The 18,692-nt window shown below is 40.2% G+C and overlaps 1 protein-coding gene across 6 annotated transcripts in view; it reads left to right on the top strand.

Moving 5' to 3' along the window:
- Nucleotides 1-18,248, top strand: part of LOC141758041 (ankyrin-3-like) — a 117,396-nt gene extending 99,148 nt beyond the window's left edge. For 5 of the 6 annotated variants that reach the window (XM_074619088.1, XM_074619089.1, XM_074619091.1 and 2 more), the window contains 10 exons: nt 2,407-2,481; nt 4,753-4,884; nt 5,170-5,313; nt 12,122-12,836; nt 12,961-13,159; nt 13,478-13,564; nt 15,396-15,479; nt 15,639-15,866; nt 16,509-16,574; nt 16,756-18,248. In XM_074619088.1, the coding sequence (XP_074475189.1) occupies nt 2,407-2,481; nt 4,753-4,884; nt 5,170-5,313; nt 12,122-12,836; nt 12,961-13,159; nt 13,478-13,564; nt 15,396-15,479; nt 15,639-15,866; nt 16,509-16,550 (1,706 nt within the window). In that variant the 3' untranslated portion in view covers nt 16,551-16,574; nt 16,756-18,248. The remainder of the gene's footprint in view (nt 1-2,406; nt 2,482-4,752; nt 4,885-5,169; nt 5,314-12,121; nt 12,837-12,960; nt 13,160-13,477; nt 13,565-15,395; nt 15,480-15,638; nt 15,867-16,508; nt 16,575-16,755) is intronic. The other variant, XM_074619092.1, reaches the window with a different exon arrangement.
- The last annotated feature ends 444 nt before the right edge of the window (nt 18,249-18,692 follow it).

The raw sequence follows: 18,692 nt of genomic DNA, 5'->3' as shown, positions 1-18,692 counted from the left end.
CTGTTAGGGAAAGTGGTGTCTGTATATGTGCTATGACAGGGGATTAATTACCTCATGGCTAGTGCTTTACAACAGACTGTAGTGATGTCTTTGATGCAACAGAAACTACAATTTCAATATCAAGTAAACACTTTTTTATTGTCAGTATTGGCTTGCAAGTAAGCACACTCTAGGGCCTCAGTTAAGTGAGTGTGCATTCCCGTCTATTACTGTGGGGTTTTACAGGCTACCACACACATTCTCACTTTCATTTCACACTACAGATCAAGTTAGCCTCACACCTCACCACACCGCTCACTCCCCCCCACCGCGACATGATTAAGACCCTAGATGTAAAGAAGATTGTTTGGGGAAATATGACCTTGTGTTTGTTTTGGTCTGCTTGCCTGGTTTGTAGAGATCATTTGGTGGTACTTTTGCTCTCTGGAAAACACTGCGAAAACAATTCATCGGCTGGACTTGACAATCAGATGAATGCCAGCTGCACTAGAGGCGTGTCGGTGCAGTCGGGACGGTGGAAAACAGCTGGATTACTTTTGATTTCAAGTTGAAGCCATGAATTGCTTTTATCAGTGGGAAATGTTGCCTGACGGTAGATCGTTTGTTGTTAGTGATGTGATACAAAACTCTTTAACTCTTTACTACTAATACTAATATACTACTGGACATCAAACATTTTAGTGTGAAAATGTGATTTTTGTTTTTCCTTTTCTGGCCTCACAGATCCTCATGCTTTAGATTGTTATTTTGTATTATCAGATGTTCTTTTAATAGTGCTAGTCCAGGAGTCAGCAACCTTTACTATCAAAAGAGCCATTTTAGGCAAAGAAAAAAAACTAAAATCTGTCTGGAGCCGCAAAAGATTTGAGCATTGTGATGAAGGCAACACAGTTTATAGTCTAAGTATATAAATTAGTATATAAGTCTAATGCAGTGAGGGCCAAAGTGCAAATGTACTACGGAGTATTAGGGCCACTTTGAGGGGAAAACAAATCGGAGATTTCCAGAATAAAGTCATAATATTACGAGAAAAAAAGTCGTAATATTGCGAGAATAAAGTCATATCTTTACGTGAAAAAAGAAAATAACACGTCAAATTACTACTTTATAATATTATGACTTTGTTCTCGGAATATTACAACGTTTTTTTCTCTTAAACTTGTGACTTTATTCTTATATTACGACTTTTTTTCTTGTAAACCTATGACTTTATTCTCGGAATATTATGACTTTATTATTGAAACCTCCGATTTTTTTTTTTTCCTCAAAGTGGCCCTAATACTCCGTCGTACTATCGTACATTAGACCTACAACAGTGATAAATAAAAATAAAAATGTAAACAAAAACAGTTATTCATTTCCATTTTTATTAATCCACAGGGAGCCACTGGAGAGGAGCTAAAGAGCTGCATGTGGCTCCAGAAGCTGCAGGTTGCTGACCCCTGTTCTAGTCTAAAAGTAGTTAATGCAATAGTGGAAAATCAAGGCTGAAGTCGTGTAGTGTGAACTGTGCATTTATGCAGAGTATGAACAATAGTTTAGTAAAGATAGTATGATAATCTCCGCTATCACAGTACTCTGTATGTCGCATCCAGAGAGCATATCTGGATTTATAATTAAGAAGAAGAAATAGAATATAGCCCTATAGACAGTCCGTTTAAAACTTAAAGGAATAGTTCAACATTTTGGGAAATACACTTATTATCCGACACATAACCCCCACAATGTTTTTACACAATTCTTTAAATAGATTAAATTAAATATAACATGTTAATTAGTGAGCATTAGAGGTGCTGGTAGGCAGATTTCTTTTTACCTTTGGACAGAGCCAGGCTAGCCAGGCTAAGGCTAAACTAAGCTGAGCTAACTGTCTCTTGGCTCCAGCTTCAGAGATGTGAGAGAGTGGTATCGACCTCCTCATCTAATTCTCAGCAACAAAGTGAAGTGCACTTCCCAAAAATGTCCCACTATTTCTTTTAGCGAGCGTCCATTATCCAAACTGAATCATTGAGGAAAGTCTGGCCAGAAAAAAAGTGTTTTTATTTTTTCCAGAGGTGAGACCTGGGACGGTGAGCTAAAGTTAGTCTTTATGTTTGTTCAGTCGCCAACAGTACGGGGTTTAATGTGAATATCACATCAGAAAATGGCAAAAAAAAAGAGGCAAAAGCTCATTAAGTAGGTATTTAGTAGGTGTTGTTTAAATCACATTAATGTCTGAAACAGACAAACTTTAAGTTCACAATCCCAATCTATTTCTTTTATCATTGATCCCCTCTGAGGCCATTTTATAAGAGCCATTTTGTGCATCTCTTACTGAGAATCACATTAAATTAATTAGGGGATTTGTTGTCATATCATCACATGTTAATTGTTTGTATCCTGCCCTTCCCTGCTTCCTCGACACAGGCCCTCAGAGTCCCTGTGAGAGAACAGACCTCCGCATGGCGATAGTAGCCGACCACCTCGGACTCAGCTGGACTGGTGAGTCTACACACATCTCAAAAGTATGAAGCGATGAAAAAACACCATCTTTTGGTCATCGATATGACATGGAGTTAAATCTGTTTCATCTCAATCAGGTCCAACCAGAGACTTGTGCACTTATGATAACATCCAGTATATCCACTGATAAACATTAGATATGATACCCGTCTTGCATCAGAGATTCAGTATGTGAATTTGAAAGAACACCCACATACATATATGAATGAGCTGGCCTGAGCCCAGCTCTCAAACCTTTAGTTTCACAGTGTCTGTTGCCATCTGGTGGATATGTAGTATACAAATATCCTAACTGAGCAGTACTGCAGTGGCATTTATAGTCACATACATCATCGTCACTACACATATGAGACTACATGAAAGTAGGACAATTCTCAAAACTTGTTTTTTTCAGTTGTATTTTGAGATTTTAAACATACACACCTCATGATGAGACACATTAGGAGTTAGAGGGGTGAAAATATATACAGTAAATTATGTATTATTCATTTTGATAGCAAAAAGCTTGTATAGTAATGTGTTTATATTCTTCCATGTCATGTATCTGAGTGTGTATAAGATGATTTTATGTATATATTGTATTAGAGAAGGGATAAGGGTGTGGCCTCTGCAGTTTAGTCTGAGCCTGACCACCTGCACTGCAGCACTGCCCCACGCCTGCCTGCATGTGTGTGTGTGTGTGTGTGTGTGGGCGTCACCAGTAATCGCGTGTGTACACAGGCGTCCATCTGTAGTGCGTATTATGAGTGTGCATATAATAGTCGTGTGCCTTCTGTCCGGTGCAGTGACTGGAGAGAGTGGAGTCTAATCCATATTTAATGTGCGTTCCTGTTGCAGAGCTGCAGCGAACGATCTGCTGAACATTATGTTCTCATAGTTTAAAATTTATAGGCAGTATGCTCGTCTGTACAAGCAGCGTGTCACTCCCCCCATCGGCTTCAGATCGTGTTTGGCACAGTCGTTGGCAGTTATAATTATTTAGCCACTGAGCACTGATGCAATTAATGAAAACATAAGTATTGACACAAATCATAAAGATTTGTTTTCATCAGATAATATGTCCATCCCCTCTTGTTTCATAAGCAATCAAGGTTAGCTTGTAACATGAGAACCGATGAGCTGGAAGGTGAATCATAGTTGCTGCAGAGCTGAAATCTAATTTGAAATGCCTCGTTCTCCATATATCTTTTCTGCCTACTTATTGTTGCCGTTTTTCTGCATTTCGACACGTGTTAATCTGTGTAAACCCCCCCTGTGGCAGCAATTTGTTTACACCACATACGATGTGTCAGGCAGCAGCAGCAGCAGCTTGTCATCAGATAGACTGTTTTCTAATGTTTCTGCATTTGTGGAGGCATTTTTGTGCTCTCACTTCCTTTTGAATTGTGATGTTGTTTGTGATCCTGTCAGCCACTGACTAAGACAGAACATGCCACTTAAAGGATGATAAATCACACAGTGCATCATTGTCAGTGCAGACATTTTTTAGCATAGATTACCTTAATAGAGTGGTGAAGTCCCGCTCCTTCCGGTGGCCCAACATGGGACCTTATTTAGGAAAAAATATGTACGGTAGTCAACGGCAAGAAAGAAATCATTTTTGATCCCCTTTGAATTGCAACATTAATACACGTATGATATTTGTCAATTTAAAACTTAATTTTGAAAGTCAAGAAAGTCGCAGTTTGTTGTAAAACTATAAAACTATGAAAGTGATTTCTCTCTCTCTGAAGCTACGATGTCTGTGTTTTTCGCACTGGGATTTACTCACACTTTCGCTTCCCGGCTGATAAACAAATCAGGAGTTGCTGAATAAAACACATCAGGTCAGATAACGTTACATCCGTGCGTGGAACATAGCTAAGTTAGCTAGCTAGTGTTGGTGACGTATATTGTGCGAGACGAGAGATGTAGTTCACTGAGCTGTTTCATGCAAAACTAAATGATACAACAACAAACTGAGACTTTCTTGACTGACAAAATTATCTTTTAAATTGACAAACATCATGTGTGTGATTCATGGCTCAATTCATTTGGGATCAATTTGTCTCTCGCCGTTGACTGCCGTTCATATTTTTTCTGAAATAAGGTCCCATAAGGGACACTGGAAGGGGCGGGGCATCGCCTCTCTATAGAAATGAGACTCGTACTTGTAATGCAAGGCCAACACGTTGAGCAATAAATGCATCATTCTGGTTGTCTTTCTCCTGAAACGTTTTTTTGTTTTTGTGCTGTTTGTTGTCGTTACAGAGCTGGCCAGGGAGATGGAGTTCTCTGTGGATGAAATCAACTTTATCAGAGTGGAGAACCCCAATTCCCTGACAGCACAGAGCTTCATGCTCCTAAAGAAATGGGTGCACAGGGACGGTAAAAATGCCACAAGTAAGTAGTGTGTGTGTGTACTGTTACCTCTGTAGGGATGGGTATCGTTAAGATTTTAGCGGTATTACTATTGTTACCAATACTGCTTATCGATCCGGTACTTTAACTGCACTCTTAACGGCTGTTGTAGGTCATATCCAGGTTTTCCTCTCCCAGCGGAGAGATACATTACTTCAGTTGCTATCTTATGAAAACAATGAATCAATATAACTGACAATGTAATGGTTTTGTGGTATTACAACATGACAACATGGAATGTGATTTCTCTGTCTCTCTCCTCTCCAGCGGATGCTTTAACTGCGGTGCTGACTAAGATCAATCGGTTGGATATTGTGACTTTGCTGGAAGGGCCCATATTTGACTACGGTAACATTTCAGGCACACGCTGCTTTGCCGATGATAACGCAGTATTCCCGGATCAGTCCGATGGTAAAGTGTAGCCCACCCTAGCTGAACTCTTAAGTCTATCTCTAAGTCTATCCCTTCACCCTTCTTCACCTTCCTCTCTCAGCCAGATAGTCAGACCTGACTGTGTAAACAAATGCCAGAACCAATCAGGCTTGACCAATCAATGGAAGTTAATGAGAATTTAACCAAAAATGACTTAATGCTCCAGCAGGTTCATTGAGCTCACATCAGGTAGTAATAGCATTAGAGTCGTCCTTATTGAGCAGTCACCCCAGTCAGCTTGTTAGTTTTCCAACACTGGGCTATTAATTTGTAGCACTCAGTCATTGGAACGTTAATGGCAACTGATAGATTTCTGGGTGATGATTATTAATATATTTCTCTATAAAAATCTGTACCATTTTGGGTGCATGAGATTTCTTAGTATGTGTGACTGTTTTTGTAAGCTGTTCAAGAGCATGATCCTGAAGCAAATGTAAGCCACTAATGAACTGGTGTCTCTGTCCCGTGTGATGAATGTGTTGATGATCCTGTTGAGATAATGAACGAAGCACATTTGTCAGACGGGTTAGGGCGCTGGTTCATGATTTTAATTTAACAGTAGTTATGTTTATGTGTATGTTACAAGTAACTGATACCCACCACACATCTCCTTTTTGTCAAGTTCTGCCATATGCTATTACATAATACATAGAAACATAATTATAACAACCAATTTATAATAATGGCATGCTTGCTTTAAGCAGCATGGCAAGTCTTTCTCTCTTTCTAACTTTCTCTCTCTCCTCCTTAATATGAAAATTAAATGTGGCAGCTGCCAGTATTCTCTGATTCTGATGGACACAACGAGGGACATTTCAGAACGTTGATTTGCCTTTTGTTACAGATAGTTTGTGATTATAAAATATACAGCAATCAGCGATTTTATCATATACAAACCCCCCTGCCCAACACAGGAAGTGGTGTTTTATTAAGCATGTGCAGCAGGTGTGTTCGTTGTCATTGCTTAAAGGAATATTCCACCAATTTAGCATTGCACTCTTACAACATTGTCAAAATAATGATAGACGGTTTGAAAAAAAGGATACAGAGAGTGGTATCTAACAATTAGGGATGTACCGATACTGATACTGTGCTCATGTACTCGTACTCATACTCGCAAAACGGCTCCGATACAACGACACCGATACCACTTTACGGCAGGGTGACATTAACCTCTCGTCACCATCTTTCGGGTGCATCGCACACGCTCACGCTCCACCTCCCCGACGGTGTGTGCGAGACGGGCCGGTGGTGCGCCCGACCCCACAGGGGCCGGGATCCCACCTCAGGCGGCACGCGCGGTTGGGGCGCACTAAGGACAGTCCGCCACGGTGACACTTTGGCCACGGCCCCGGGAAGCACCTTCACCCCGAGCCTTTCCAAGCTGACCTAGAGCTGGTCGCGGCGCACCGCCTCGTATGCGGGACTGTGGTTGTGGAGTACATATACTCAAGTACAGTACTTAAGTACGATGTTGAGGTGTTAAGTTACTTGTGCTTTACTTGAGTATTTCTATTTCCCATTAGTTCATACTTCTACGCTACATTTCGAAGGGAAATATTGTACATTTTACTCCACTACATTTATCTGACAGCTGTAGTTACCAGTCACTTTACAGATTATTATTTATACAGTAGTAGTACATAAAGTAGTTAAAATTAGCTCAACCTCGACCAACTACAACACTGAAGTACTTCTTACATGCTAATGCACCAGTAGACCCAGTAATAATCAAATAATATAATATATAACAATATAATAATGACATGGACCACCCTGCTGCATGAGTACCAACTAACATTACGTAGTATGTTTATATCAACGTATTGCTTATACTTTTTCCACCACTGCATCAACAGTGTGCTTGACATTTTATCCAACCAGAATACAATGGAACATTTTTCCATTGTTGTTTCTTTTTTAATCAAGGAAACAAGGAAATAAAAAATCAAATCAAAATCATCTCTCTTTAGCAGCAGTCACTACCTACAGTGTTAGTCTGGCACTCTTTGAGACAAACTTCTGAAATGGACCTCGTTGTCTAATTAGGTTTCTGAAAGTCATCTCAACACAAAGATCGGTGCCACGATTTCTTTAACAACAGTGGATCTTTTTGCAAAGATGATTTAAAATGAAACCAACATTTAACAGATTAAAAATACAAAATGCATGGCTCTGGCTTTGTGTGAGAGGCTGCTGCCTGCTCTGATGTTGTTGGCTTACAACAATACACTCCCTAACACTCTCCAAACGGGTGGAGCCTTTTCAACACATCAGGCACGGTGTTTTCTGCAGAGCACGTGTTGATGCTCTGTCCCAGATGACGCTCACGGATGGGGTTGAAAATGAAACACCTTTTTCCAAAGTGTGCAGTGTATAATAAATGCTTCTGTTGTCACTGCTGTTAGCTGTACTGTACCTGTCATCTCCTGAGTTCCTCCGAGCCTCCCAGCCTCTCCGCTCCTCTCCTGCTTTGAGACCAGCAGACTGCCCGCCTCCTCCTCCTCCGCCTCTCTCCTCTTCTTCTGCTTCTGAGCGACTAACTCCTTCTGCAGATTCCCCTGTCAGCGCTAAGCAACACTAACCAGCTAATTTCCACCAACGGCTTCCCTTTCCCTTCACTCTGGATCCCATCGTAGCTTCTGCTTTGTTACCCTCGCCGCTGAGCTCAGGCTGATTAGAGTAAGACTGGAAGTACAACTATACTCCCCCTTAAGCACTAACAACTATCTTCTTAAGCCTCTCCTGCCTAGTGCCTTCCTCTGCTCTAACTGGATGACATCTACAGCTAACACGTCAATATTATCTCTGTGGCAATGTGGGGTTTTAATGACCTGAGGATAAGTTTACATCCTTCAATTAAACACATATTATACATAGTGGATTTCAAAGGGCCGATTCAGGTTTTATACTTAAACATGTGGCACAAACAACCCATAAAATGTAGTCTTCCTCCAATAGAATTATATCTCTGGTAGTGTAGAGAAAGCTTAGACTCGTGTCTGAATTCTATACTACTTTTTGAGTATGTAGTGTGTTAAAAGAGTAGCTCCAGTAGCACTACTTTGACATAGCAATTTATCACACTAGATTAAGTAAACAAAAACAAAATCAGTGGATAAAAACGCTTGATATTTTATGTCGTAGCTGCTTGTTGCTTTGTACAATATTGTTCCATAATTCAATGCACAAAGGAAAAATAGCAGCTCCTTACAGCTGCAAAAAAATTAAATACATAAAAAAAAAAATCTTGTAAAACAAAACAAAACAAAAATCGTTAAGAAGACTTTTTTTTATTTATTTTTCAATACTATATTTATTGTTTTTTTTGTTAATTTTGAAACAACAGAACAAACATTCACAAACGTCCCCAATAATAACATTCTCGGTACAAAGAAACTTAACAAACCTAATATTAATATAAAATAAGCCAGTACAGATACAGGAAAAACCTATTATATACAAAAAATAGATAAATAAATAAAAAGAATATACACAAGTAAAAAAATTAAATAAAAGCTTTTTATATATACATATATATACTGTATACATATATACATACATACACATATACGCACAGGCAGAATATACACATACAAAAACACATATACATATAATCAATTAAAAAAATCAATGTACAATTCAGTCGTTAAGAAGACATTTTACTTTAGTTTAGTCGGCAGTGACATTCAAAAGACGCAGTTTGTACTGATGTCCAATGCATAAATTACATATGCTATAATTTCCTGCTAGCACAAAATACATGATATACAATACAAAATATACTGTATATAATTAGTATGTAGTATGCAATTAGGACACAGCAGCTAATTGGAGGCTAGCAAAAAATGTCTTAGGAGAGTGTGGGGTTGCCCTGGGGAAATTTGGTGTAACGACCTTTGTATCTATAAAATCCTGGCTACGACCCGGCCTGTCAGCATCCCCAGTTCCCCTCCTGCTTCTTCTTAGTTATTAAATCAACAAACTTTAGACCTCCTAGATCCCAAAACCTGTTCTCATGCGAGGCAAAGCCAGAATGTGAATTTTATCCCCTTATTGTTTACTCTACTGCTTGAGAAGATGCTACTGCTATTCACTATTCTTGCTTATCAACCGTGAGATAAGCAATCCCGTGACTCTGGTGTGCAATATCTTTGCTTCTGCAGCTTCTAAAACATTAATCACACGTTCACTTCACTGTCTGTGCATTCATCTGTTTTATATGCTGTTTGTCTTTTCATCTGACAGTTCTGTGTTTTTCTTTTTGTCTCTTGTGAACTGTGATAACTGTAATAGCTCCAAAGCTTCTTAGGTCTTCTACGTTTCCCCCATGTCCTCAAACGCCTCAGCGTGTCGCTCCTCTTCCTCCCTCCTCTTCCTCTCCTCCCCGTCATCCCAGCCATATCACCTCTTTCTCTTTCCCCTCCCTTCCCGCTGTCCCTTCTCTCCCCTCTGTCTTTCTCTTCCCGTCTCCCCCGTCCACGCCTCCCGTCTACGTCCTGTCCTCGTCTCCTCTCGCTCTTCGCCCTCCTCCACCTGTTAAATCATCTCCCCCTTTTCCCTCTCCTCCCCTTGCTTGCACCTCCCTCTCCATGTCTTCCTCTCCCACCTTTCCATCTCCTCCTTCTCTGCCACATTCTCCTGTTTATATCCCTCTTTCTCCTCCTTTTCCATCTCCTCCTATCCCCTCTCCCTCTTCAATATGTGCCTCCTCTCCTCCTCAACTTCCTCCTACTTCTACACCTCTTCTTCTACCTCATTGCTCCCATTCTCCACCCCTATATCATCACTTTCCTCCTCCCCTTTTAGTCCCCACCTCCCCTCCACCGTCTCCCCTCCCTCCTGGTGTCCCTTCTTACTTCAGACAGGATCGTTCTGTTCCTGAAGTCTACATTTAGATGCCCGTTTGTTGCTCTGCGCCTCTCTGCCTTGTGTTGAAAACAACACAACTAACCTAACTGAGTTCTACTGTTAGCTTTTGCTCATACTCTCTCATTAATGTAATTATTGAGACGATGAGCTGAAGTCAGGCTTGTTTGACGTTTAGTGCTTTTACTAAAGACTTGGCTGACTAAAGTGCCAGTTTGAAACTACAACAGTTCCTGAGGAACTTTGTGACATTAGTGTGATTGAATGTTATAGAGAAGAGAATTGATACAGTACATGTGAAGTTTCTATCTTACACTTTATATTCTGTCTTTGGTGCTTTTGGTTTCTCTGTTTCCATCTTGTGATCTGATCGTGTGTCTACTCTGTAGTGCTGGTTCAGAAGTCACACAGGAGTCACTACATGTTCTTTGAAGAAGGAGAATCCTTAAAGCAGCATTCATTCTTTATTTTGGCCACTTGGGGGCAGCAGAACCACATGTAAACACAACAAACATGACATGGCAAACATGTAATCACAACAGTTGCTGTTTTACACATCCATTCATTTTAGGGCTGACCCGATTGCTTCGAAGCTTCGACCGTTGCCATGGTTATCAACCTCCAATTCAGCATTTGAATAATTTGTTTATTTTTTTATATATAAGTATGTAATAATAATAATGTATAAATCCCCAAATAGCCCATGAAATGAGGAATAATCCCACAACATTATTCATATTCAACATTAGTTGTTATTCTCAGACGGATATCGCTGTTTGTTGTGTGTACAGTAGTGCGGCAGCGGCGCTGAAACAGGAACTAAAGACAGACAGAAGAACATGTCAGACAGCTGCGCCTTGCCGCGAAGCTTAGAATATTTCTCACCGAAGCTTCGAAGTCCAAAACATGGTTTTCAGGACAGCCCTAATTCATTTGGAGTCGTGTTTCTGGCCACTTGGTTTGTGTAAGTCCAATATTCTCTCGCTTTTAGCTCCATTTTTGGTCTCCACCAACTCCTGAGGGAAATATATGTCTTTTTAGCTTCTACATGCTCCACTACATTCACCAGATAGTTACTGACTGTGTTCACAGAGAGTAATCACCCTACACTACAGTTACCCTCAGCTGTACAGAGCTTTTTAGCCACTTTTAGCTCTTTGTTTTTAGTTGTTTTGGCCTGCAGACTCCACTCTAGTCAACCTTATTTCCTAACTTGACATGCAGCAGCTGTTTTCATTGAAAAGCGCTGATAAACCCACTGTACGCTACCCAGCACTAAACAGCAGACAGATAAAGTTAGCCACTAGCAGATAAAGAGTTCAACATCTAGTGGCTGAAGTACCACATATTTTCTCAGGAGTTGGTGGAGACCAAAACAGAGCTAAAAAAGGGTGAATGAATGAATGTTCACTTCCTGCCCGGCACCAAACGACAGGCAAACAAAGCTAGGAACTAGCTGGTGAACACAGTGGAGCATTAAGCAAATATTTCAAGTTGGTGGAGACCAAAAACAGAGCTAAAAGAAGATTGAATATTGGACTTACATTCATCAGGTTGACACAAATATGACTCCAAATGAGTGCTAATTTTGCTCTGTGTCTGCTTGATGTGTAAATAGGCTGACTGTTTGCTAGCAAGTTCACCATACCAGCTTTATAAGGTGATAATATGCTAATGTTGTGTTTACAGCTTGTTCTGCTGTCCCCCAAAAAAAGTGGCCAAAAAAATCCGTTAATGCAGCTTTAAAGTGTATTACGGCTACACCTGTGTGACTTTTGAACAAATGCTAAATGTTACAAGTGTTTCCCATTTCATCACCTCCACCACCCTTCCCTCCCTCCTTTCCTCCCCGTTTTTGTCTTTCCCTCCCTCTTCGATCCCCTCACCCTCTAATCCTTTACTCCTGCCATCCACCCAGGATACGACAATATAGATCTGGAGCTGCAAACCCCCACAACCCTGAACTACCAGCCCCCGTCCCCGCTTCGCTCAGACGACTTCTTTAGCGAGGGCGAAGCTAGCGCAGAGTCCCCTAGCAAGATCATGCTCACTAGACCTAGCGACCTCTCTCTCACTCAGACCACCAGTACCTCCAGCAGCGACCCCCTCACAGTCGCCCCCGGCCCCACCTTCAATGTCCCGCAGCCCCCCATCGCTGGGGCCGAAGATACTGCCATGACCACTGGAGAAAAAGGGATGTCTAAGGAAGAAAAGACAGGGCTGGTTTATTATGAGGATAATGACAGAAGGGCAGTAGAGCTATCAGGAAAGGGAACAGATGAGGAGGCCGTAGAGAAAGAAGTGAAGGCAGGGCGAGGCGTTGTTTTGGAGCGTCAGGGAGAAGATGCTGCCCCAGAAACTAGTCTTGGAAATGGAAATGGAAAGCAGGAAGAAGAAGAAGAAGAGGAGGAGGAGATGACCCCGGAGAGGCTGCAGAGTCTGCTGGAGGATATAAAGCAGGAGGGAGGCTTGGAGGACGAGGAGATGACAGAGGAGAGGATGAATGCTATCCTCGAACAACTTCAGCAAGCAGACAAAGACGTGTGTTCAGTTCCAGGCTGGAGAAGCGAGACGTCCGGCGCAATCGTAGAGTCGGCGGCCCACGGCCACAGCCCCGGCACCGAGGAGGGCAGGTAGGATTCGTTTTTATTCTATTTACATATTTACACACAAAGGTTTTCTTTTTTTAGTTAAATACACATCAATACATCAATGTTTTCTGAGCAGTTTTGCGATCACTTTGTTTCACTCCCGCAGCCCCGACAGTCTGGCTGATTCTTTGGAGCAGCCAGCAGCGGCGCAGACCGACAGACATAACGGCGGTCACATCGATGCAGCCAGGGAAGGAAAGGAAAAGGAGTCCAAGAGGAAGGGATCTCAGGAGGACAGCAGCACAGCGGGACCAAGCAGAGGACGGGAGGAGGAGGGAGGTGAAAGGTCCCAGCACAAAGTCCAGGTGAGTGTCGCTCTTTCAGACATTTCTATTTATTTACTTATGTACTTTAAATGTATGCACAAACACACATCGTGGTGTCTGTGGGCCTTGAAAAAATTTACAAATGTGTTTTCTTATAATTCAAGGCCTAAAAAATAATTGTGTGCTGTTATATACATAATTTAAAGCCTTAGATTCAGTTGTAGTGGGTTTACAATGAAGAATATAAACCTACATAATTCATTTGAATGGCAAAATTGGTCCGACATTTCATTTTAACTTTCCACAAAGTCATAATTGGTCGGTAATGTAACAACGCTACTGGGCTGCCTTCGTCAGGGGAGTGTTAGAGCTGACGAGTCCAGCTCCGATGAGGAGACCACTGTCGTCACCACCAGGGTGTTCCGCAGACGAGTCATACTGAAGGTGTGTAAGGCCTGATGTGTGGACAGCCGGAGGCAGAGTGAACTTGCATAAAGCTTTGTGACAAGTGTGAAGAGTCACTGAGATAGACAAAAAAGATTGTGAAGTTGGGCTGTGCTGGTGTGCGTTTGACAGCCTTTTTGTGTTTTATAGAATGAAAGTATGTTTCTGTACATGTTTGTTAACATGGGAATATGTTTGTGTGCAGCTATAGTGTTTGTAAGAAAGAGAGTGTATCATAGGAAAGGTTTCCATACAACTGTTTTAATGCACATTTTCAATTTACACACAAAAATGCAGTGGAACATCTGAGAATTTAAATTTAAAAAGTGAAAATGTAGTAGTATTAGTAGTATTAAGATGTATTATTAAAATGTCCACAAAATGTTCGCAAAAATATTAGTAAAATATCCCAAAATTTTCTGAAAACAAATTCACGATTTGTAAAATATCCAAAAATTAATAAAATTGTCTGAAAAAATATTAGTAAAATATCCAAAACGTATTAAAATATCCTCACAAAAAAATCACAAAAATATTTGGAAAATATTTAAATATCAAAAAAATATTAAAAAGTCTGGAAATTATTAGTAAAGCAATTCGTAAAATATCTGAAAAATATTAGGAAAATTTCATTAAACATTTTTGTAAAATATTTCAAAGAGTTTAAGTTAATCAATTTATGAAAAATCGGAAAAACATGGAACAAACATTATACGATATTTCCATCCAGTTTTCCGTAATGTGAAGTCTTTTAATTACATCAACTGTTTCTTAATCTCATCTTATCCTAATATTCACATAATGGTAGCAGGTGGAAACATGCATTAATTTGCATTTTCTTTGGATGGAAACTTGCCTATCGTTGTATAAAGAGTGTGTGAGGATGTTTAGCCTTGCTATAGTGCTACTCACTGCTTGTTGGTGTGAGCCTCTACACCACCAGCCGAGCTGTTTGGTGTTTGGCGTTGCTACCCGGTTGGTGGACTGCTGGTTGTTCTGCGTGTTTGGCTCATATGTAGAGTGTAATATTATTTGTAAGCATAATTCTGAGGCTGGATTTCCACAGGAGCAGAACATCTGTAAAAGTATGTTGAGTTAAGTTGAGCAAGACACTGAACTGAGTGATGTTTTGTCTGACAAACAGTCCAAAACCCAATAACTAAAAAACGATTAACTAATCATTGTAGCCACAAAATACAGACGATCTGTTTCTGTGTAAATGGAGCCTCATTGTGAGCTGAGTGTGATACATTTGTGTGGTTTTTAATTGTCAAATGAGGAAATTCTTTCTTGTTAGAAATGCAGGTTTGAAGTAAAAAGTCATCATAGAGTTTACAGCTGAAAGACTGATTGACATTATTTTACAATATATTAATAATTCAACTTGTTTGAACATCTCTATTATACATGTAAAACAATGAATCTTAGTTTTGCACCATTGTTCTCTGCTACTGCAGGCATGCAGCTATATTAACATGTTGAGACAGCCTGTGTTACGCAGCAGCATCAGTTGGGTTTCCACAGTCTAACCTTCCCAAAAACAGACAGTCAGTCAGTTGTAAGATACAAATTGAAATGAGCAAAACATCGTCATAACTTCAGAACATCATCAAGGAGAGCTGCAGTGCAGTTTTCAAATCTGTATTCTTGATTTTAACAGTGGGAAACCCATCGGCTGTGGCAGGCAGGCAGACGTCTGTCTGTGTTGTCTATATTCTAAATAACCAGATGTATAACAGTCTTACAGCAAACCTCTTCCCAACCTTTGTACCTCCACCCCTCCATCCTCCATCCTCCCATCTCTTACTCGTCCTTTAACCCTTCACCCCAGGGAGAGGAGGCCAAAAACATTCCTGGAGAGTCTGTGACGGAGGAGCGGTTCACAGATGAAGACGGGAATCTGGTCACCAGAAAAGTAACCATCCTCACCCTCCTCCATCACCTGTCGCATCTTTATCCTACAGCTCACACACAAACACGCTGTATCACATGACATCTCATACACACCTCCTCACCCTCCTTTCCATTATTTCTCCTGCCTCCCTCCACCCTGACATGCTTCTGCCCCCTACAGGTGATCAGAAAGGTGGTGCGCCGTGTGTTCACCACGGGGGAAAGTGAAGGAGAAACTGTTACACAAGAAGGAGCTGGTGTTGGTGTTGGTGGTGTTGGTGGTGGTGTAGCAGCAGCAGGTGGATCAGGCGCTGCTTCTTCAGCAGGAGCCACAGGGGGGAAGGGCAAGAAGAGGGGGAAGCGCTCCCGACAGGGCAACAAGGCTGACAAGTCTGGAGAAAAACATGAGGTTACCGTTAAAAACCAACCGCCGAACGTAGCTCTCCTGGTCCACTTAACACCTGCATGAAGCTGTAATTGTATTTAAATAGAGCAAAAGAAAACATCCAACTCACCCCTGCACATCTGTAGGATCAGGGCTCTTATTGTGAAGTCTGTTCTCAGCATTAATCTGAGCTGTTTGCTGTCATGCTTCTGTGAAAGAAATGGATTGCAGGTTGTTAAGTGTAATGGAGAAGCTGGGTCATTATAAAGGCCTGTTTGCAGTGGTTTTGCTGTGTGTGTGTTTCCCACTGAATCAGTAGTACAACAGCTTCATAGATCAGTCCTGGCTCGTTGATTGAGCTTGAGAACTACTAATATTACGTGTTTCAACTAATATAGAAAGATAATTATTTGTTTCTCTCTTCTAACATGAATTGATGCATGTGTGATATCAAAGTAGTGATTTTAACATCCTGTTTTCTCTCCTTCAACTCGTCTCTCTTGCAGCATGCTGCCTGCGATCTCTTCAACAGTAGTTGAGCTCAACTGTGCTTCATTAACACACGGGTCATATTTAGCCCGAGCACAACACTTACTTTTGTTTTCTCTTTGTTTTTCTCCCTTTTTGATGAACCTTGCTGCTTTCCATCATTTTCCGTCTGCCAAGCCTGGAGACAAGAAGAAGCAAGGGAAGAAGAGTCAGTCATAACAGTAGAGCTCTCAACTAAACCAGGTAAGAAGCTAACAACTTCTATTTGACTATTATCCATTCATTAAGTCAATAAATATCAATCTGTAAAGCCAAAATAGTAAAATAGTTCACAATTTGGCTCAATTTTGTATCATCATCCATCATCAATCCATTCGCCGCACTTCAGATTTTAATGTTAAATTTCTAATCTTCCACCCTCCAGGTCCACTGACGTCCACCTGCGACACCACAACATACCACACCCTGGGAGGAAAAACAAGACTGGAAGTCTTCGTCAATCGGCCAAAATAACGTGTCTGAAGCTTTCACTTAGAACGCATGGTTTTCAGCAACGACAACGCAAAACAAGTTACTTTTCTTTGATTTCGCATGAGCATGTCACCAAAAAACTCACTCACTGTTGGAAACGACACCGAAAAAGGACACGCATGGACGTGAGCTGGAGCTTTTCTTATCTTCCGATGAATGAAATGCGCCTGTGTGACCAAAGACGGCACAAACAAGGAAAACTAAACGCTGACAGATGAAAGGAAGACGTGTGATTCACTCTCTCCCAGACACTCGCCTTATATGGTCTATTTTTTCTCCTCCTGGACCCACAGTATTGGGGTGTACCATGTGGTTCTTTTTTTTTTTTTTTTTTTAAATGAAATATAATATTAAATGGGTGATTTTTGTTGTATATAAATGACACTGTATAAAATCCCAAAAAAAAAAAAATCAGTAGCTTCACAGATTGTTTATGCACTGATTTGAGTTGAAGCTTTGCAGAGTCGGTGCATTTGTATTGAGAGGTCGACACTGTTTGAGCAGCCTTGAGTGTGCGACCTGACGTGCTCTTCCCATATGAATATAAAAAGGAACAAAAAAAAAAAAAAGCCGTATGTAAATGAGAAACGAATGAAAAAAATAACTGCTTGATTTGAAACAAAAGGACGTTTCTTTAACAGCTACTCCCGCTCAGTCTGTGGAACATTATTTGTCTTCAGAGAAATAATATTTTGCTGCATGTGACGTCACTTTATTTTTAACGCTTTCCTTTTTATTTTCCTCCTAATTCAAAAAGCACTGTAATAAAATTAGAGAGATGGTACGTCTGTCCTTGTGAGCACTCATAATAACCCAACCATCCGTCATCTATAACTGTTTTTATTTTATTTTTTTTACGAAAATGAAAACACACGCACACTCTCCGGTTATCAGATGTTCAGGGAAGGCACTGACGGTGCCCCCGAATGTAACCTGCAGACTGGCACATTGTGTGTTATCTCCTAACTGCTAGCTGCCCCGTGTGAGCAACATCAAATGTCTATGTGTAAGCCCATCATGCATACTAGATGTGTAAGTTAAAGCTTTTAGGTCTGCTGTGATTTTAAAAACGGGACTTTTATTTTGACGGTTTGATGACTTTTCTTTAATTACATGAGAACAGATAATCTACATTTTTAGCCCCATTATCCAAATATACTTTTTATTAACAACTAAATTTACAGTATTAATCACACATTGTTAAAAATCTGATCTTCTGTTCCTGTGTAATTTTATTTCTTTTTGTCTTTTTTCATACAAAACCACCCCGAAGCATCCATTGTTGATGATTAATCTGGTACCAACATGTATGATGAACCAACATAGCCTACACTGGATGATCCAAGTAATTATTTAAGCAGAAAAATAAACTGTGTTTAAACTGAACATCTGTGAGTTTATGTTTTTTATTTTTAACTATTTTGTATCCAACTATAACTAATGATTATTTTCATTATGGATTAATCTGTCCATTATTTTATCCATTAATTGATTGGTTTGTAAAAATTCTGAAAATAGTGATAAATGCTTTTTTTTTTTATATATACTTTTTTCAACATACTATACTATGAGTTTTTTTCTTCTTTTTTCTATATACTATACAATGACTTTTTTAAACTTTTTTTCGACATACTGTACTATGAAAAAGGTCATAATATAGTTTGTAAAAAAAAGTAACAAAAAGTCATAGTGTAGTATGTCGAAAGAACTGACATACTATACTATGACTATTTTTCATAAAATTATCGACATGCTCTACTATGACTTTTTTTATGATATTATTCAACATACTATGCTATGACTGTTTTTCATATTTTTCGACATACTATA

This window comes from Sebastes fasciatus, chromosome 20, assembly GCF_043250625.1.
Source record: "Sebastes fasciatus isolate fSebFas1 chromosome 20, fSebFas1.pri, whole genome shotgun sequence".
Taxonomy (NCBI): Eukaryota; Metazoa; Chordata; class Actinopteri; order Perciformes; family Sebastidae; genus Sebastes; species Sebastes fasciatus.
Note: the sequence above shows the minus strand (reverse complement) of the source record. Positions and strands in the feature narration are given on the sequence as shown.